The sequence below is a fragment of the Pelobates fuscus genome, chromosome 1 (assembly GCF_036172605.1).
Source record: "Pelobates fuscus isolate aPelFus1 chromosome 1, aPelFus1.pri, whole genome shotgun sequence".
In the NCBI taxonomy this organism is placed as follows: Eukaryota; Metazoa; Chordata; class Amphibia; order Anura; family Pelobatidae; genus Pelobates; species Pelobates fuscus.
The window spans coordinates 458923185-458941270 of NC_086317.1; the positions used below are offsets into that span (position 1 = coordinate 458923185).

Sequence of the window (18086 nt, forward strand, 5' to 3'; positions counted from 1 at the left end):
CAGTTAAAGAAAAATAAAAAATAAAAAGGGTTTAAAGATAATGTCTTTTTGCCTTTAAAACATATAAATGTTACTGTTTGACTAAAGAAAAAAATTAAGAGTCTTGGCAAAAAGTGCGACATTAACAGCAATTAACCACAATAAGTAAAGTGATTTGACATTTTGCTGCTACCCTGCCCAGTGGTACTCATTTGACAGACAATGGACAAAAGATGACCCTAATGTTGATAGAACTTGCAAATCCAAGTTTTGAACAGGTTTTAATATTGACGTATTAACCAACTAAGCTTTTTTTTAGATTAATTCAATATAAAGCTACTTACGTTAATCCTCTAAGTCCTGTCCTACAATTACAGATGAATGAGTTACCGATCGGATCACATGACCCACCGTTACGGCAGGGATTCGGAAAACATGCCGTAATCTCTGATTCACAGTTTTTTCCAATAAACTGGGATGGACAACTGCACTGATAACCTGTAAAAAAATAAAAAAAAAGTAGAAAAAGCAAATAATTATAGTTTCCACTATAAAATAATTCCAGCTGTAGTCGTATTGTTCAGCTTTACTTTTATTTATTTGAGAGCATCTACAACAACGTTTACATAGAATATATCTACCAGAATCTACCATATAATTAAGCAAAGTTTCAGCTTGGTTTTCATATCATAACGACTCTATTTAATTACAATTTATTTTAAAGCTCACATTTGCAAGATTCTGGCATTGTTTCAAACTGCAATTAGTCTGACATAATTCACGTATCAATACTCGCCTACATAGCTTAATTGAATGTAATATTTTCAGCAATTTAACAATAATAACCTAATCAAACCAAACTATATTCTTATTCTTATTATTATTGTTATTACTATTGCCATTTACATAGCGCCAACAACTTCTGCAGCGCGTTACGATATTATGAGAGGGGGGATTTAACTATAAATAGGACAATTACAAGAAAACTTACAGGAACGATGGGTTGAAGAGGACCCTGCTCAAACGAGCTTACAGTCTATAGGATGTGGGGTATCAAACACATTAGGACAGGAAATAGAAATCAAATATCTTTGTGTATTATGAAGGACCTTATTTGAAGCAGAGCTGGAGGAGAGAGTGAAGTGCTGCCCTTTAGGAGAGAGCAAGAGACAGGTATGTGAGGTTACTCTGGGTGGCCATAAGCTTTCCTAAAGAGATGGGTTTTAAGGCCCTTCTTAAAAGATGCAAGACTAGGGGAGAGTCTGATGGCGGTAGGCAGGCTATTCCATAGGAAGGGAGCCGCCTGCGAGAAGTCCTTCAAGCATGAGTTGGCCATACGGGTGCGAGCAGCGGACAGGAGAAGGTCACAGGCAGAGCGGAGAGACTGAGAAGGGGCATACCTATGGATCAGTGATGAGATATAAGAGGGGCTAGAATTGTTCAGTGCTTTATAGGTATGGGTTAGTACCTTGAATTGACTCCTATAGGATACAGGAGGCCAATGTAAGGACTGACAGAGGGGTGAGGTGTGAGAGGACCGACTAGAGAGGAAAATCAGTCTGGCGGCAGCATTCATTACAGACTGTAGAGGGGCAATACAGCTTTTGGGAAGACCAATTAGGAGAGGGTTACAATAATCCATGCAGGAAATTACTAGAGCATGGACAAGCTCCTTGGTAGCATCTTGCATAAGAAAGGGGCAGATGTGGGCTATGTTTTTAAGATGGAGTCTACAGGAACTTATGTGAATACCACTAACTTGAAGGAAGAGCGAAAGAGTATTAGGAGGAGGAAAGACAAGGATCTCAGTTTTAGAGAGAATGAGTTTCAGAAAGCGGGAGGACATGGTCTTGGTTTATATTGTCTCATTAACTCCTGAACATAATGCATGGCTCATCATTAAAGGAACACTATAGTCACCAAAACAAATTTAGCTTAATGAAGTAGTTTACGTGTATAGATCATGCCTCTGAAGTTTCACAGCTCAATTTTCTGCCATTTAGCAGTATAGTATGTGATTTTTTCATATCAGAGTTAGGGTAAGGGTCGGGTTAAGTTTAGGGTTTGGTGGAAGTTACACTCTTGAGTCTTAGCTACTATTAGCAGCTGCCAACATCAATTCAGCAGACACTCTCATGACAATAGTATACTGAAGAGACTAAATAATGCTGTTTCTGTCTTCTCAGTTGTTCTTTCGTCATATCATTTCTAGCAGAGGAATGAGCTAAAGTGGCAGCTGGGAGTGAAACTCACATTTATCTCAGGCAGACAGGAACACTTATGGGATCTGCCTTGAGTGGTGTCAGTAGCAGTACAGCAAAGCATTGTGGGAATAAAGGGTAGAGTTACGTAACCAACCATGAAATATAAATTTAGAAAATTCAGCCCCTCTCCTGGTAATGATATGCCACAAGGAGGCGTTTGGAGAGCTGAGGTAATCTGAGCAAAGTATATTTAATAATATGAAAACATTTTTTTTTTAAATACTGCCGAACAAATGGGACTAGTTTTAAATAGATTAAAAGATCAATGTTCTTATAAATTATGTTAACATTGGAGAGATGATTACTTTTTATTTGTCCTTTTTATTTATTTAATTATATTAAGACAATAAACTTCAAAACATTAGAAATTTAAATAATTGTAATTAATGATTTAACATTTTTTTTACCTCTTGTTAACACGCTTACATTGTCTTTTAATATTTCTTTGTTTCTATTTACATTCTCTTGTCTAATTTGTTACTGTTTGTTATCATTGTATCTCCTTCTATAAAACATATTTTTAAAAAAACTATTATAAACAATATTAATAGAAAGAAAAAAGTCTATAGTCATTCGATTATGGTTTTATAATTGTGTAAGACATACTTTTTATAAATGTATTGTGCAATAGAAATATCAGGGAAACAGTTTATTTAATAATGGTATATGTTTTGAGTAAATTCCAATGCGTGATATTATATAATAATATTTATTATATTTGTAAGTATCGATTTTGGTCTGGTAATAGCATAATATTGCAAACATAGCTCAACACTGACATCTGCTGTCTGAATTTGTAACTGTTTCAGATACACGTTTCAGTAAGATATGTATTTTCAATAAGTATAATTATTATTAGTATTATTATTTGAAAGACCAATATATCACTTAGTGCTGTAAATAAGTAATATATTCATATTGATATATTCTATCAATTACTAGCAATTTTAATGTAATTATTTTTGCCCTTATGTACAAAGGCATATTTATTTTGTTTGTATATATGTATGCAGTGGATGTGTGACCTGTGGCCACATGGTCAGTGGTACAACTTTTGCACATCCTCATAGTGACCAAAGAATTAAAATATCATATTACATAACTTGTACCACTTACCATGTGATATACATGATCACATGTCCCTGTGGACTCTCTTACCTTGGTAAAACCAATTTGACACTACAAATTCGTATAAGAGGACACCGATCTACCATAACGACTGCATTTAGATGTCAGCACAGCGACAAACCAGTCGCGCCAAACATTTTTTGAATATGGAACACAGACTTCCTACTTTACGGTTCACTGCCATTGACCACATCCCTCCGTTGCCCAGAGGAGGTGATAGATCTAAAATGCTGTTGCACCTAAAGGACTTAATGAAAACATAATATTTTCTATATTCCTTTGATTCCTTCTATATATTTTATATCTTCCTCTGGGCTATGCATATGTTTACATATGGCCAATAGATTTATAAAGTAATATCGCTGTATTTATGTATCTACATTACTCCCCTATGTCCCTTTAAGATTTATTCTCTTAATATAGTTTATTCTTAATTCCCTTGATTGTAATGATAAATGGGTTCTTATTATGCAAGTCTTTTTATCTAGATCATTTCAGTCCTTTAATAGAGATAGAATGTTACCATGACACACTCCGATCTCAGTATATATAACTTGCCCCTATACATTATTTAATAGGAGTTGGATCCCATTTGCTGTTCACTGGTTGATAGTTCCCCTTCTTCTCTCTTTCTTCCCTCTTTTTCTTTTTTTTTTCTCTTTTTTTCCATCAATAACTAATTAAATGACTAATTAAATGATTATCGATATACTCTAATATAAAGCATTTATTAATTTCCTTTGATATATGATTACACTATGGGAGTTCGTTTTTGACATATAATTAATCCAGAATAATTAAATATGACAGTACAATGCCTAGTAATTTAAATGATTATTATTGACAATGCTAATCCTTGAGTCTTACTGTTGTATTTACGATATGTTTTTAAAGAATATATGTGTTTGTTAGGCAGCACCATGTATTTATTTAGAGGATGTTCTGGGATGTATTATACTTGTCCACATTTTTTGCACAATATTTGTATATTTCACATCATATTTGCACATATTTGCACATTTTCTGTCACAATATATTATTAATATCCCCCTCTCAACACTTTTTATATAGCTATGGGTGCATACAAGCAGCTATTCTTATGATTCACATAACTAATGCATAAACACTCTTGATTGTTTCCACGGAGAGGCATATCTACGATCTAACTGTTTGTTTCACTGGTATCTTAGCAACCTATAGCACGTCATTACGCTCTAATTACGACATATCACGTGATCGCGGGTATTCACTTCCGGGTATACACGGAGGGATTGAGGGAGTCTTTCACGATTGGTGAGTACACATATATGTTGGCTATTTATAGACTGTATTTACGTTGGTACATCGATCTTGAGAAAGACCCGAATGGGTCGAAACATCGGTCGGATTATATGGAGTACCTTTTTTTTTTTAATAAATACAAATTTATTTGTTTACAAAGTCCTGAGAGTGCATCTCTTACTCATCTATATATTCCATAACGTGGGATCGCACCAAGGCATAAGTGCAACTACAAGTGGAGACAGTGCCAAGCTACTTATCTTTTTATATATATATATATATAGTTAATACATTGATAAACACAAATACACACACCAGTCAAGCCATAAGATTTGCTTTTCTCACAGAAATCTCACTTTAACAGTGCTCTCACTACAAAAAGGGATTCTGGGTATGTGTGTGAAAATGAGCTCAACAAAGAACCACATTTTTTATATTATGTTTCTATAGGCACACGTAGCCAGGCTATTCAATAAACAGAGGTGTTGTTGGTTTGACATATTTAGAGCAAAAAAAAAGCTGATGTTTTCTTTCTTTTTTTTTTGCTTTTCTTTTCTCTTTGTGCCTTTAGTGTCGGCCGAGAGAGTCTGTTTTTATCACGAGCCACAAATAAACATTTTATTTCCTTTTTGATTGCGTTCCTTGTAAATAACTGCTATGTAAACATGTATATGGCTGATGTCAGTATCACAAGAGGAATAACACTGACATAGATGTTGCAAAAGCAATTTTATATCTTATATTACGGATTCGGATTTGAAATATGTGAACATTAAAACTGCGTAAAGGACTGGGCAGACATTTAAATAGATTTAATGCAAATTATGCTTATAATTGAAGAAGATGAAATCTTAGACACAGTTTTCTATTCACCAGTACAATATTAAATTGCATTTTAGGTTGTCGTACTAAATATGGACTCAACTCTAATTCTCAATACCATTAGAATAGCCTGCCTCTCACATACATCCCAACAGTCCAGAATTTGACAGGGCAGTCACATACCTCACAAATGTCCCTGTTTAGGAGGGACAATCCCTAGTTTGAGCCCAAATCCCTCTGTCCTCCTTTTTGATTCTAATATCCTATTTTCTAGGAGTTCCATATTGTTGGTGTGTTTGAGTGTATCAGTGTATGAGAAATCCATAGCAATAATACTCCCAGTAATGAGTCTTTAACCCCTTAAAGACACATGATTCCCTTTTATTCCAGAAGCTTGGTCCTTAAGGGGTTAAAATGCAATTATTATATATTTAGAAATCAGTCTCTGTAAATAAGATTCATTGTTCTTGTTGTAAATTACATTTTAATTCCATAAATTGTTATAAGTCACCTAAAGTTTCTTGGAGGAGCCCCTGAGCCTGGCTACTCACACTCCTAAAATTAAAGTGTCACTCTTCGTGTGGAATTTCCAGAGACGTGCAGTCCTGTTTTTTTTGGTATCAAGCTTCTGAGACCACTAGAAATTTGTTTACTTTGCAGAATAAGGCGTCATTACCATGTTCACAGTGCACTCCTTGGGGGCCCCACGTTAAGCATGCTATGGCCTCTTTCCCTCCCTTCCTAATTACTATATAGTTGGGGAATATGCACCACAGCATGTTATAGCAGCCATGTTGGTTCAGTTTGCCATGAACCAGATACATATCACTAGAAACTCCAAACCGTGGCATGGTTAAGCAAGTGTCTTCACACAAAAACAATACAAATAAAATATTATGCTGTGTTTTGAATGAAATGCTTCTTACAAAATGATGTGCTATAATGATGTGCTAAAATATTTTATTTTTAATTCATCTTACTAATTTATCCAACTTTTATTTCCTTTTTAGTAAACCTTTAAAAAATACAAAAATAAAGTGACTCGTAGATAGGCAATGATGAGGTTAAATGTATATAAAAAAATTACCTCCTTCACATATAGCCTTACACTAAGTCCATTGTCAAATGCTCTGAATGAGAACTCCTATATGACTTCAGGATATTATGATAACATTGCACTTGACAAATGATCTAACAGAGGATTTAGACAGATCATGCAACAACAAACCATTTTTATAAGCCAAATTATTAATGCAAATGTCAAAATCAGTCCCTTAAGTGACAGAGCTGGCATTGTTATGTATTGCCAAGCTTGAACCCTGAACATTCAGCAACCATGTCTTTCAGTCAGCCATAAATCACACCAGCATTTACACATGAGCAATTAGAACAATCTCCCAACGGGGCATTCAATTACAATTACCAGATGGCAGCGTCAGCAAAGTGTGCGGACACAGCACGACGCAAGACGTATATCAGTATCCACGCGACTATACATATACAGGGTTATTCACTACAGTGAGATGTATTACGAGTTCAAAGTGAATAAACAAATTTCAGGGGGAAAAAAATGGGCGAATTGGAAAAATTCTCCATGCCAACTATATTTTTTTCAGTCCAACTATTTTGACATTAAAATTGGAAATGCAATGAAATTATTTTGACTTAGTGACATTTCACACTTAGTTTATGACCCTGACAATCTATTACTATGTGAGTAGGTTAGAGTGTAGGTCTAGGGCATTGAATAGCATCGTAGGCCTTGAAGACCGATTCACCTCGATATTTCTAAACAGCATTCGATGATGTACAGCATGCTGCAATGCAACTGTATCACTTCATGTGTGCGCAAGTCCCTAATGCATAGCTCCCAACATCCCAGGATGCAGGGGGGCGAGGAAAAAGTGGTGGGCCAGTGATGGCAGTGGGCCAAAAGAGGCAACCCTGCCCTGAATGGAAGCTGGTCTGTTCAAATTACTGGCGATCAGCTTGGCAAATTATTTGTCAATCACTCAGGCCGGCCCACTGAGGACAAGTTTGTCCTCAGTGGGCCGGCCTGAGTGATTGACAAGTGTAGGAAGCACTGTTTCAGTGGTCCTAGGGACCTTGGCGTGGCGTGAGCATGTCTAATGACAATTTTTAGGGACAATTTCCTGATATCCTCAAACCTAGGACATGAGGGAGCAAACTAGGGACTGCAGGGCAGGACCCTAAACTCTGGACAACTGAGAAGCCTGCCTAATGACACTATTATCAGTATAACTTATCTGGCTCTAGATATTTGTATTCACATGAGGTTACATGATTTTATCACTTTATTGCCAAAATGGCGGAGGTGCAAGTAATCTAAACAGTTAAGGAGAGCTCAAAAATGTTTTTTTTTTTTTTGCTTGCTTTTCCAACAGAAATCTTAATTTCACAGTAGTCTCACTACTGCAAGGGATTCTCATAATTCCACTTAATACATGGGTTCCCTGGAGTGTGTGCAGATCCATCTGTATGTGGATCTGCACACACTTATAATTATATAAAAAATAGTATTTAAAGTTTTATATATGTGTGTGTCCTGGGGGATTAAAGGAACACTGTAATAAAAAAAAAAAAAAATATATATATATATATATATATATATTTTTTTTTTTTTTGTTCATGTTTTATTACAGTGGTCCTTTAATCCCCCAGGACACACACATAATAAAAAATGGAAGAAAAAAATATATATGTATAGCTATACATATTTTTTTTTTATTACAGTGTTCCTTTAATCACCCAGGACACACACATATATGTAAAACTTTAAATACTATTTTTTTATATAATTATGCATTTGCTCTTCACATCCAGATGTATCTGCAAAGGTGAATTGAGGTCACGAGTCTCTTTTTTTTTTCTCCTCATAAATCCTTGGTTGAGATCTGAGATAGTCTTCATCTTTTAAAATCCAGAGCCTTGTATTGTTCCTTCTTGACATTCAATAAATCATGTGTTCGCTGGGCATTTTGAAAATAAATCATTTTTTTCATAAAAATAATAACAATTGAACTAATTGCTTCTTTACCCAAACATCCATCCATATGCATCAAATTCTTCTACAGAACATGTGCAGTGCATGTGCGTGATATCAATCTACATGTCGGATTAATTTGACCAGATTTTCTATTCAACAAAAAGGCTGACATAGCTAACATTCCCTGCGGAAGGTAGTAAATAGATACAGACAATTCCTTTTTTATGCTGTGTATCAAGGTAAAAAACCAAAAATCATATTTCTTTTTTTTTTTCCCTATCTTTTCATTACTGTGACTGCCAGTTTCCCTTCTCGAATTGTCACTGCAGTGTGGTTTTGGAAAACGAGTGAACTACTGTACGTACAGAGCTTAATCGCCCTCTTCACCCCTCAGCGCTGAGACAGCATAAACGAGAATTGATTTCTAGATAAAAGACAGTATTTCTCCCACAAGAGATTTCAGTCCCAAATGTGGTAACATTAAAAAAACACAGATCTACACCACATTATTGCAAAGACCATGCTGACCGAATGCCACTTTAAAAATATGATATTCCACCCAATGTAGATTTGGAATACTTGTGCAGATCAGTTTAAAACACAAATTATAGGATTGTGGCATCATCCATTGGAGGAATTTCAACGTCTGCCCCTTATAAATAATTATGGTCAAATAGCATACTGAGCGTTTAAGCTAGTCTTGCTTGATGATACTTGACCTACTTTTTACAAAGCAGAGAAAGAGAACTCGATCAGAAGCAGTTTCAGTATCTATGGTTGCTCTTCCTTTTTGCTCGTATAACAAAGTCGCTGTTTGTTTGCATACTTTTCATTCAGCGTGTTTCCAGAGCATCTTCAATGCTAAATATTTGCTTTATGTTGACAACAACTGTTTAGGTCAGACACGCATAAGCATGACACTACGCTGTTAGGCAGGAGTCAGACTCTTTGTAGATAGACTTTATAAGAAGATATGGAACGCAGGACTGATGACAGCTGATTGTCCATGTCTCACGTGAATATTCTACAATATATGAGGTCTTCCAGAGAGATCATATAGCTACAGATGGACGAGGGGTAAACTCAGCAAAAATAGTCTAGATCAGAGGTTTTGAAACCAGTCCTCAAGGCACCTCTACCAGTCCAGGAGTTAGGGATTGCCCAGTTGTGTTTAAGGTATTTTATTTTCCTTCTAAAAACACCTTAGACACAACTGGGTAATCCCTAAATCCTGGATTGGTAGTAGTGCCTTGAGGACTGGTTTGGTAACCACTGGACTAGACTGTTGATGACTAGTCCATGACTAGTATAAGGTTAATGGGACTCGGAGGTATACTTAAAGTGCAAATACAGAGTTGAATGTCGATGGGAGGTATACTCAAACAGTATATACAGAGTTAAATGTTAATAGGAGATACTCTCAAACAACAGATGCAGAACTGATGGATGATAGGGGGTACGGAGCAGATTTGGAGAAGATTTACAGACAGTGTATGCAAAACGTAGATACTGAGCTGCGGAGGTAAACCACCCTGTTATATAATACAGTTTCATTTGTTAAAATGACAGTGCATATTTCAGCCCTTGGGGAAGTAAGCAGCAAAACTACAGGCGGGTAGAAATTACAAAACAGAAAGTGGAACGAATGGATGGAGAGATTTAAATGGTTATTTCAACTATCATGACCACTTCTGCTTTCAGAATCAGCTTGTTTAGCGTTTTTGCTTGAAAAGCGGCACATACAGAGATATCACAATTTTCTTGGGTGATTGTTGGCCTACTAGCACACATGACTTTGGCAGCCCGAAACTCTGCCAAAGTATTGTCTGCCATCAGCATGCTCTGTGCGCTGGTTACAGACATAATAGGCTTCTACCACTGCAGGCAGCACTGGGAGCACACTGCAGGGGGAAGTCTACATCTCACCTCACTCCTGCCCTCCCTCCCTCCCTGTAAGCTATATATACCCCCCTCTCCCTTGTTTCACCCACACTCCCTAAAGTTCAATTTAGAGATTGAGATACAATTATTTAAGGTAAATTACATCTGTTTGAAAGTTAAACCAGTTTTTTTTTTCATGCAGGCTCTGTCAATCATAGCCAGGGGAGGTGTGGCTAGGGCTGCATAAACAGAAACAACATGATTTAACTCCTAAATGGCAGTGAATTGAGCAGTGAAATTGCAGGGGAATGATCTATACACTAAAACTGCTTTATTTAGCTAAAGTAATTTTGGTGATTATAGTGTCCCTTTAACCCTGAGCATGTAATTATTGCAGTTTTTATATGATATGCATTAGGATTTCCTGCATTACTGGAATTCCAATAGGAAAGCTTTGAATAATGCTTTCCTATGGGGAAATCCTAATGTGAGTGCGGCCATTGACATAAGCCGGCGGGGTAGGAGCGTTGGTGGAGCTGAACCAGCCCCTTCTGCACCACTGGGAGGATGGGGGGGGGGGGAAGGTCTTGACAGAAGGGGAAGCAAACGTGTCAGGAAAACAAGTCTGTGCACTAGCACTATTGTTTCCCTTTAAGAACTTTAAGAACTCAAAAGGGCATTCTAAATAGTAAATATGGTTAGAGGTTAAGGGTAGAGTAACGTAATTCCTACCGACAAAGAAGACCAATGTCCCAGACGCCCAACAATCAGCTGTTACAGTTTGCCACATTCTCCTGGGCTAAATTTAGGAGATGAGAAGTATGTACATTTTACGCACAGTGTATATATTTTACCAGAAATGCTCATCAATAAAGATTTATTGCTAAACTGAGTTCCTTCTATAAGCGAAGTTACAGAAAAGGATAACAATAATTCTGTGACTTCGTTTTAGTGTAGTAATGTTACAACGTCCGAACGATTATTTTTTATTTCCATTTTACAGCTGCTCTCCCGGCTTGTTCTTGTACGTGCTGGCAATCAGTTTATAGTTTGCTGCAACTGCACAACTGTTCCATTTTTTTTTTACATTCTATCCATCTTTTCCACCGTGCTTTAGGTTTATAAAAAGTTCCACAGTCGCTAGATGCTAGAGGAAACGTAATTTCATTGAAGTTTGAAAGGATCTACCGTATATACTCGAGTATAAGCCAAGTTTTTCAGCACATTTTTTGTGCTTAAAAACCCCAACTTGACTTATACTCAAGTCAGTGTCTGTAATTTACATTGCCATAATACAGACTGGGGGCTGGCAGCGAGCGCTTACCTCTCCTGCAGCTCCTGTCAGCTCCCTCCTCCTCCGCGCCGGTCCGTTCAGCACCTCTGTCAGCTCCCAGTGTAAGTCTCGCGAGAGTCGCGGGGTCATAGTGTGGCTTCTGCGGAGACTTACAGTGTGAGTAGACAGAGGTGCTGAACGGACCGGCGCAGAGGAGGAGGGAGCTGACAGGAGAGGTAAGTAAACTCTCTGCCAGCCCCCCTCCTACACAGTGCCCATCAACTGGACCACCAGGGAGTGAGAACCCCCCTCCCTGGCCAGCTAACAAGCAGGGAGGGGGGACGAAAAAAAAACAACCATTTAAATATGAATAAAATTAAAATAAAATAAAATAATATTTTAATAATAATAATAAAAAAAATATTAAAATAATTAAAAAATAATAATAATAAAAATGCCCACCCCCCACCAAGGCTCTGCAACACACACACACACTGCATCACACACACACTCACACTGCATTCATACACACACACTGCACTCATACACACACACACTGCACTCATACACACTGCATTCATACACACACTGCACTCATACACACACACACACTACACTCATACACACACACTGCATTCATACACCCACACTGCACTCATACACACTGCATTCATACACACACTGCACTCATACACACACACACTGCACTCATACACACACACACTGCACGCATACACACACTGCACTCATACACACACTGCACTCATACACACACTGCACTCACACACACACACTGCACTCATACACGCACACACTGCACTCATACACGCACACACTGCACTCATACACGCACACACTGCACTCATACACACACACTGCACTCATACACACACTGCATTCATTATATACACACACTGTAAATAAAAATTAAATTAATATAGTTTTTTTAGGATCTAATTTTATTTAGAAATTTACCAGTAGCTGCTGCATTTCCCACCCTAGTCTTATACTCGAGTCAATACGTTTTTCCAGTTTTTTGGGGTAAAATTAGGGGCCTCGGCTTATACTCGAGTATATACGGTATGTACTTGTGATTTGTGTTGAATTAACCCGTTGAATTACTACAGTTGGTAAAGAAAATGACAGCTGCTGAGTCTAGCAGACAAACTGCATTAATAACTACTTCCTTCAGCCAAGTTTAGTCTGTAGCAAAATGCATGGAGTTTGCATCTATCATGCTTTTTAAATTAGCACGAGTTGGTGCAGACTTTACGTGCAATTTAACTCTCATAGATTTCACATGTGATTCAGGGTTTGTGTTATTTAAAATAGCATTTTGTTGATGCAGAGTCTGTAATATATCTTTGCAGATGGTGGTCCATGAATTTTGCTTCAAAACTGCTTGAATTTTGCTCACTGCAGCACAGAAGCACAAAAGGGATTCTCAAGTGCCAGGAAAACATATTAGTTTTCCTGGCACTGCAGGACCCTACAGTGCCCCTCTCTCTTCCGCCCTACATCCCAAGTTGCTGAAGGGGTTAAAACCCCTTCAGTGACTTACCGGAGTCCAGCGCTGATGTCCCCCAGCGCTGGGTCAGGCTCCGCCTACTCTCCTTTCCCACATTAGACCTTCCCATAGGAAAGCATTATTGAATGGGGATTTTGGCGATGCTGGAGGTCCTCACATAGCGTCCAGCGTCGCTTAAAACACTTGCACTGACAGACAGCCACTAGAGGAGGACTTAACCCTGCAAGGTAATTATTACAGTTTATAAAAACTGCAAAAATTTCACTTGCAGGGTTAAGGGTAGTGGGAGTAGGCACCCAGACCACTCCAATGGTCTGGGTGTCTGGAGTGTTCCTTTAAGGAAATTAAAATTTTGAAGATGACAGGGGCTTTAAATTTCATGCCATGCCACACTTGCTAGGCCCATTAGGTTTTCTAGCAAGCAACACACTTAAGAGCAATGCCGAGTTGTGTAGGACAACATTTTTGTAACATGCAGCAATTTATTTCTAAGTCATGGGAAACATGCTGTGCTCATTATAAAAGTAATGGTTACTCTGGCAAGCGATCCTTACATTTATCTACAGCTTTGAGCTTGCAATGGGCATTATGCAACTTTTGTCTCCTTTTTGCAGAGATTACGTAAAGGAGATCCCTGCTTTTTCTGAGTAACCTGCATCATTTAAGTGAGAAATCCATAAAAAGTGTATGGAAGAGATCCAATTCACACTATTGCTGGATACTCAACTAAATGGAAAAACAGACTAGCCCAACTTGGCATGCGAAAGGCACACACAATACTTTTATAAAGTTTTTGTGTGATCCATGAGTTTTGCCTCAGACTTTATATTGGTTTGTTAATGTACCTTGGTAGTCGTGGTTCCTGTAAAATTTAAAATAATAGTCAATAAAAGGTGCAATAATAGATAGTTACCACCAGATGGCACACTAGTACAGATTCCTCCGTTCTGGCAAGGGTTTCTTTCACAAGCATCAGGATACAGCACACAGCCAAGTTTTAATTCAGTCAATCCTACCACTTCTGCAAAGCTGCTCCTCTTGTTTTGAAGTGGCAGTTCATTGTTATTCAAGACGACTGAATCCAAGCATCCTTGGAAGCCACCCAAGACCTGTGTACTCCTTTTGTCAGTAAGACTCCGGACGTTCTCCACTTGTACCTGAGCTCCAAAGTAAATAGAACTATCAGTGCTGAGGGTTTGGAAGTAAAGCGGTGCCTTGCGACGCTCCACATAGCTATCATCTAGTGACAAGCTCGTGAAATTCCGATTGAGTTCCAAAAAGACAGAATGCCAACTCCCATCGTTAACTGTCCTTCCAGAAATTCCCAAGATTCCTGGGCCGCTGCCACAGTCCAACTGAAACCATAACTTGCCATCCACAATCTGTAAAGGAAATAAAATGCATAAGTATAAGTATGTGTTTCGTGTGAGATGTATATTTGTCATTGGAGGAAAAGTGCAGTAGACTTTAAGAAAATATCCAAAAATAGAACAGAAAAAAAAATCATATTTTTCCCAAATGCAAAAATAAAAAAGGCAATGCAAGTCCACCACACAAATGAATTTACCATAAATATTCCGTGCACATTTTTATTATTTAAGTTTCAAAATATAGTCAGTGTAGAAAAAGCAACACAGTCTACATGTGCAGTGTTTAAATAGGGCTTTATATCTAGCAATATTACATGATTTAACACTGAGAAAAATAATTTTTGTATCTGCTAAAAGAAACACTCTTTGCACCATCTATGGTGCCGTGAGGACCCTATCTCTTGCTTTTCTAAAGGAGTTAAACCATTAGCAATTGGTTTAACCCCAAAGTATTCTGACCGAGGCTGGTTAGTTCTGCCCCTTCACATCTGCATGAGTCCAAGGATTGAAGCAGGAAGCCTCCAACTGGGCACCACTGATGGTCTCGGGATATCACTAGCTCTAAGTTCACAAACTGCTAGAGATAAATACATACATTTCTGTTGTGATGCTAGTTACTCAAACTGGATGATTAGAGAGGCAGTCCTATTTCTTATCCTTTCAGGTAGGTATAAAGAAAATATACCTCTTCTGCAGTTACGCAGATGTTCTCTGTGCAATTATCAGTGCTTGGAGTTCTACCATTCCATAATACTGCACATTAACACTCCTAACATGATGCTGATTATGTCAGACATTGCACTGTCCTGTTTTACATAGTTCCATAGGTCCAAGGTCCAAGGCAGGTTTATTGGATAGGATCCAACAATATTTAATCTCTGAGAGCCTTTATCATGCTGTGCCATGTTAACACAACCCATAGCTTATGGTTGCAGGAGAAAGAGAGCATATTGTTCCACTGTACGAAGGCCATTCCTACTGTGATAGTCAGGCTGTCGTGGAATATGTTACGTCAAAATGGTGCTAGGTTCCTGAGCTGTGACTTGTAAATAACCATTGATAGCACTGGCCTTCTCTCCTTCTCTGCTAAAAATGAGTTTGTAATACACGTTAAATAATGGATAATGTACTATGTAGATGGTTGACACTATATAAAAATAAAAGTTAATAAAATGTTAATAATAGTGGAAATTCATCATTGTAACAGAGGGACAGTCAACACAATTTAAAGACAACCTATCTTTAACTTTAATGAATAATAATCTAATGAATTGGATTTTATATGTGCTATAAAAGCTTCTGCTATGGAGATGAGAAAATACGATTAGCTCATAAAATAATAAATTAATTAACATGTCTGAAAAGCTTTAAATTTTAGGACCTTTTACATTTTGTCCCTCCGCGCCCATCCCTTGGAATTTCAGACCGGTCAAATTACGCACTCCTCTTGAAAATATTAAAAGCCACCAAACAAACCTCAACTCACTCATTGTAATCTATATCAGCAGGATCGATCCCATATAAAAAGCTGTTAATAGTCTTCACAAGAAAATCCAAATAGAATATTTACTCGTTATCAAAGATATAAAAGGCAAAGTCAGCAGAACATAGTCAGTTCAGTATTTTTCGATCTTTAAAGGCTTTTGATATGTTAATATGCACTACTTTGCAAAGCTGCAATGGTCTTAGACCTTTCGTGTTAAAGAGATTATTTTTTTTAATTAAAAGTTGTCTCTCCACTTCAGTATCAGATGAACAAAAGAGAAAAGTCTAAAAACAGGATTTGGCCAATCGAACTGATCCTATTACTGGCAGAAGCCTAATATTTACCTAATACGTACTTTACAAAAAAGTGGCATTGGTATGTGCTCCCAGATGTCATTAAGGCTGGATAATGGGAAATATATTAATATTACTATTTAGAGAATACTGTTTATTATTGGAAAATAAACCATTGAGTCTTTTTTAGGCATCATCATAAATCCCCTAATACATGTTTCACCCTTATGTATCTTTAATACGAAAAGTGTTCCTTTAATCTTAGGAATGATTGGGACATACATACAATAATCTTGGGCACATGAGGACATGTGTGTCCTGACAGTGGCCTGAAATACCATGCATTATTAAAGGAACACTGTAGTCACCCAACATATCATTGAAGTGGTCTGGGTTCAGTGTTCTAATCCCAATTAGTCCTGCAATATAAATCATTGCAGTTTTAGAGAAACTGCAAAAATTACATTGCAGGACAAAGACTGCCTCTAGTGGCTGTCAATCAGACAGCAACTACAGGCAATTCCTAAATGTTACTGAACTCCATGACACCTAACTGATGCTGGATATCCTCACGCTCTGCATGAGGACATCCATCGTCAGTGAAATCCCCATTGGAAAGCATTAAGTCAATGCTTCCTACGTGGAGGGCCTAATGCACTTGATGCGCATACATATTTTCCCCTTCCCGTCGGAGGAGGTGGGGCACTAACCCAGTGCCGACATATATCGGCGCTAGAATTGGGTGTGGATTGAAAGTGAGCAAAGGATTTTTTTTAACCCTTTACATGCTGTGGAGGTGGAGTGCGAGGGAGGGGAGGACCAGAGGGCACTATAGTGTTAGGAATACAAACGCTATCGAATCTCTTTAAGACTAATGCATGGAAAATGTCGCCCATTGCGCAGTATGAACTTGGAAAACACGATATGGCTGCTGAAATAACATATAATATAATACTTTTTAAAAATAGTCATCACAAGCTGTGCGCGCTGAGATAAGCTTATAATCTTATATGAAAATCTAAAAATAATGTATCGGACATGTTCGCTGTCTTGTTTGAAAAATGAAGCAAGAAAGTATGAAATATTGAATATCAGTTTTATTCAAGAATAATTGCAAACAAAACCATAGTATCAAGAAGACATGTTTTTTTTTTTTTTTTTTATAGGTAAACTGGCTAAACGTCATGTTCACTTTGTTACGAGTAAAAAAAAGAAAAAAGAAAAAGAGCTTTAAAAATCACAGTAAAATACAAATGTGTATCTATCGTATCTATTTATCAAATGGCTTCCTCCCCCGACAGTCACTGAACACGCTGCGCAATCAGAGGCCAAACTCTATGACCAGCGATAAGCCTATCTCTATCTAACTAAAGAACAATTTCCCCATACTCTCCAACGGGAATAAACTGTAGTCACAAAATCAATCCCACAGATATTTTCTTTCAATGCAGGTTGATGCAGGTTTTTAACCAATGTGTACAATGTAGCGGAGTTTGAAAATGCATCTTAAATTTGGCTATTTAGCAAAGCAATTCACAAACAAAATAAATAAATATAAAAATATTCTATGCACTCTGTCTGTTGTCTGTCAGTCTTTCCGTGTATTGTGTGTGTGTTTATGTATATTTGAGGGTGTTTTTTATTAACTAAAGTAAAAATCAATTTATTATTAATATTATTGTTATTATTATTTGCATGCATATAGCACAATCTTATTCACAGCGCTTTACAATATTATAAATAATATAAGAGGAAATTTAACAATAAACAAGAC

The 18086-nt window shown here is 37.4% G+C and overlaps 1 protein-coding gene across 1 annotated transcript in view; it reads right to left on the minus strand.

Moving 5' to 3' along the window:
* Positions 1 to 18086, minus strand: part of FAT3 (FAT atypical cadherin 3) — a 445851-nt gene that overhangs the window by 14303 nt on the left and 413462 nt on the right. Inside the window, exons 23-24 of the mRNA XM_063430785.1 lie at positions 14077 to 14545; positions 324 to 477 (exon numbers count right to left, since the gene is read on the minus strand). Of these exons, the coding sequence (XP_063286855.1) occupies positions 324 to 477; positions 14077 to 14545 (623 nt within the window). The remainder of the gene's footprint in view (positions 1 to 323; positions 478 to 14076; positions 14546 to 18086) is intronic.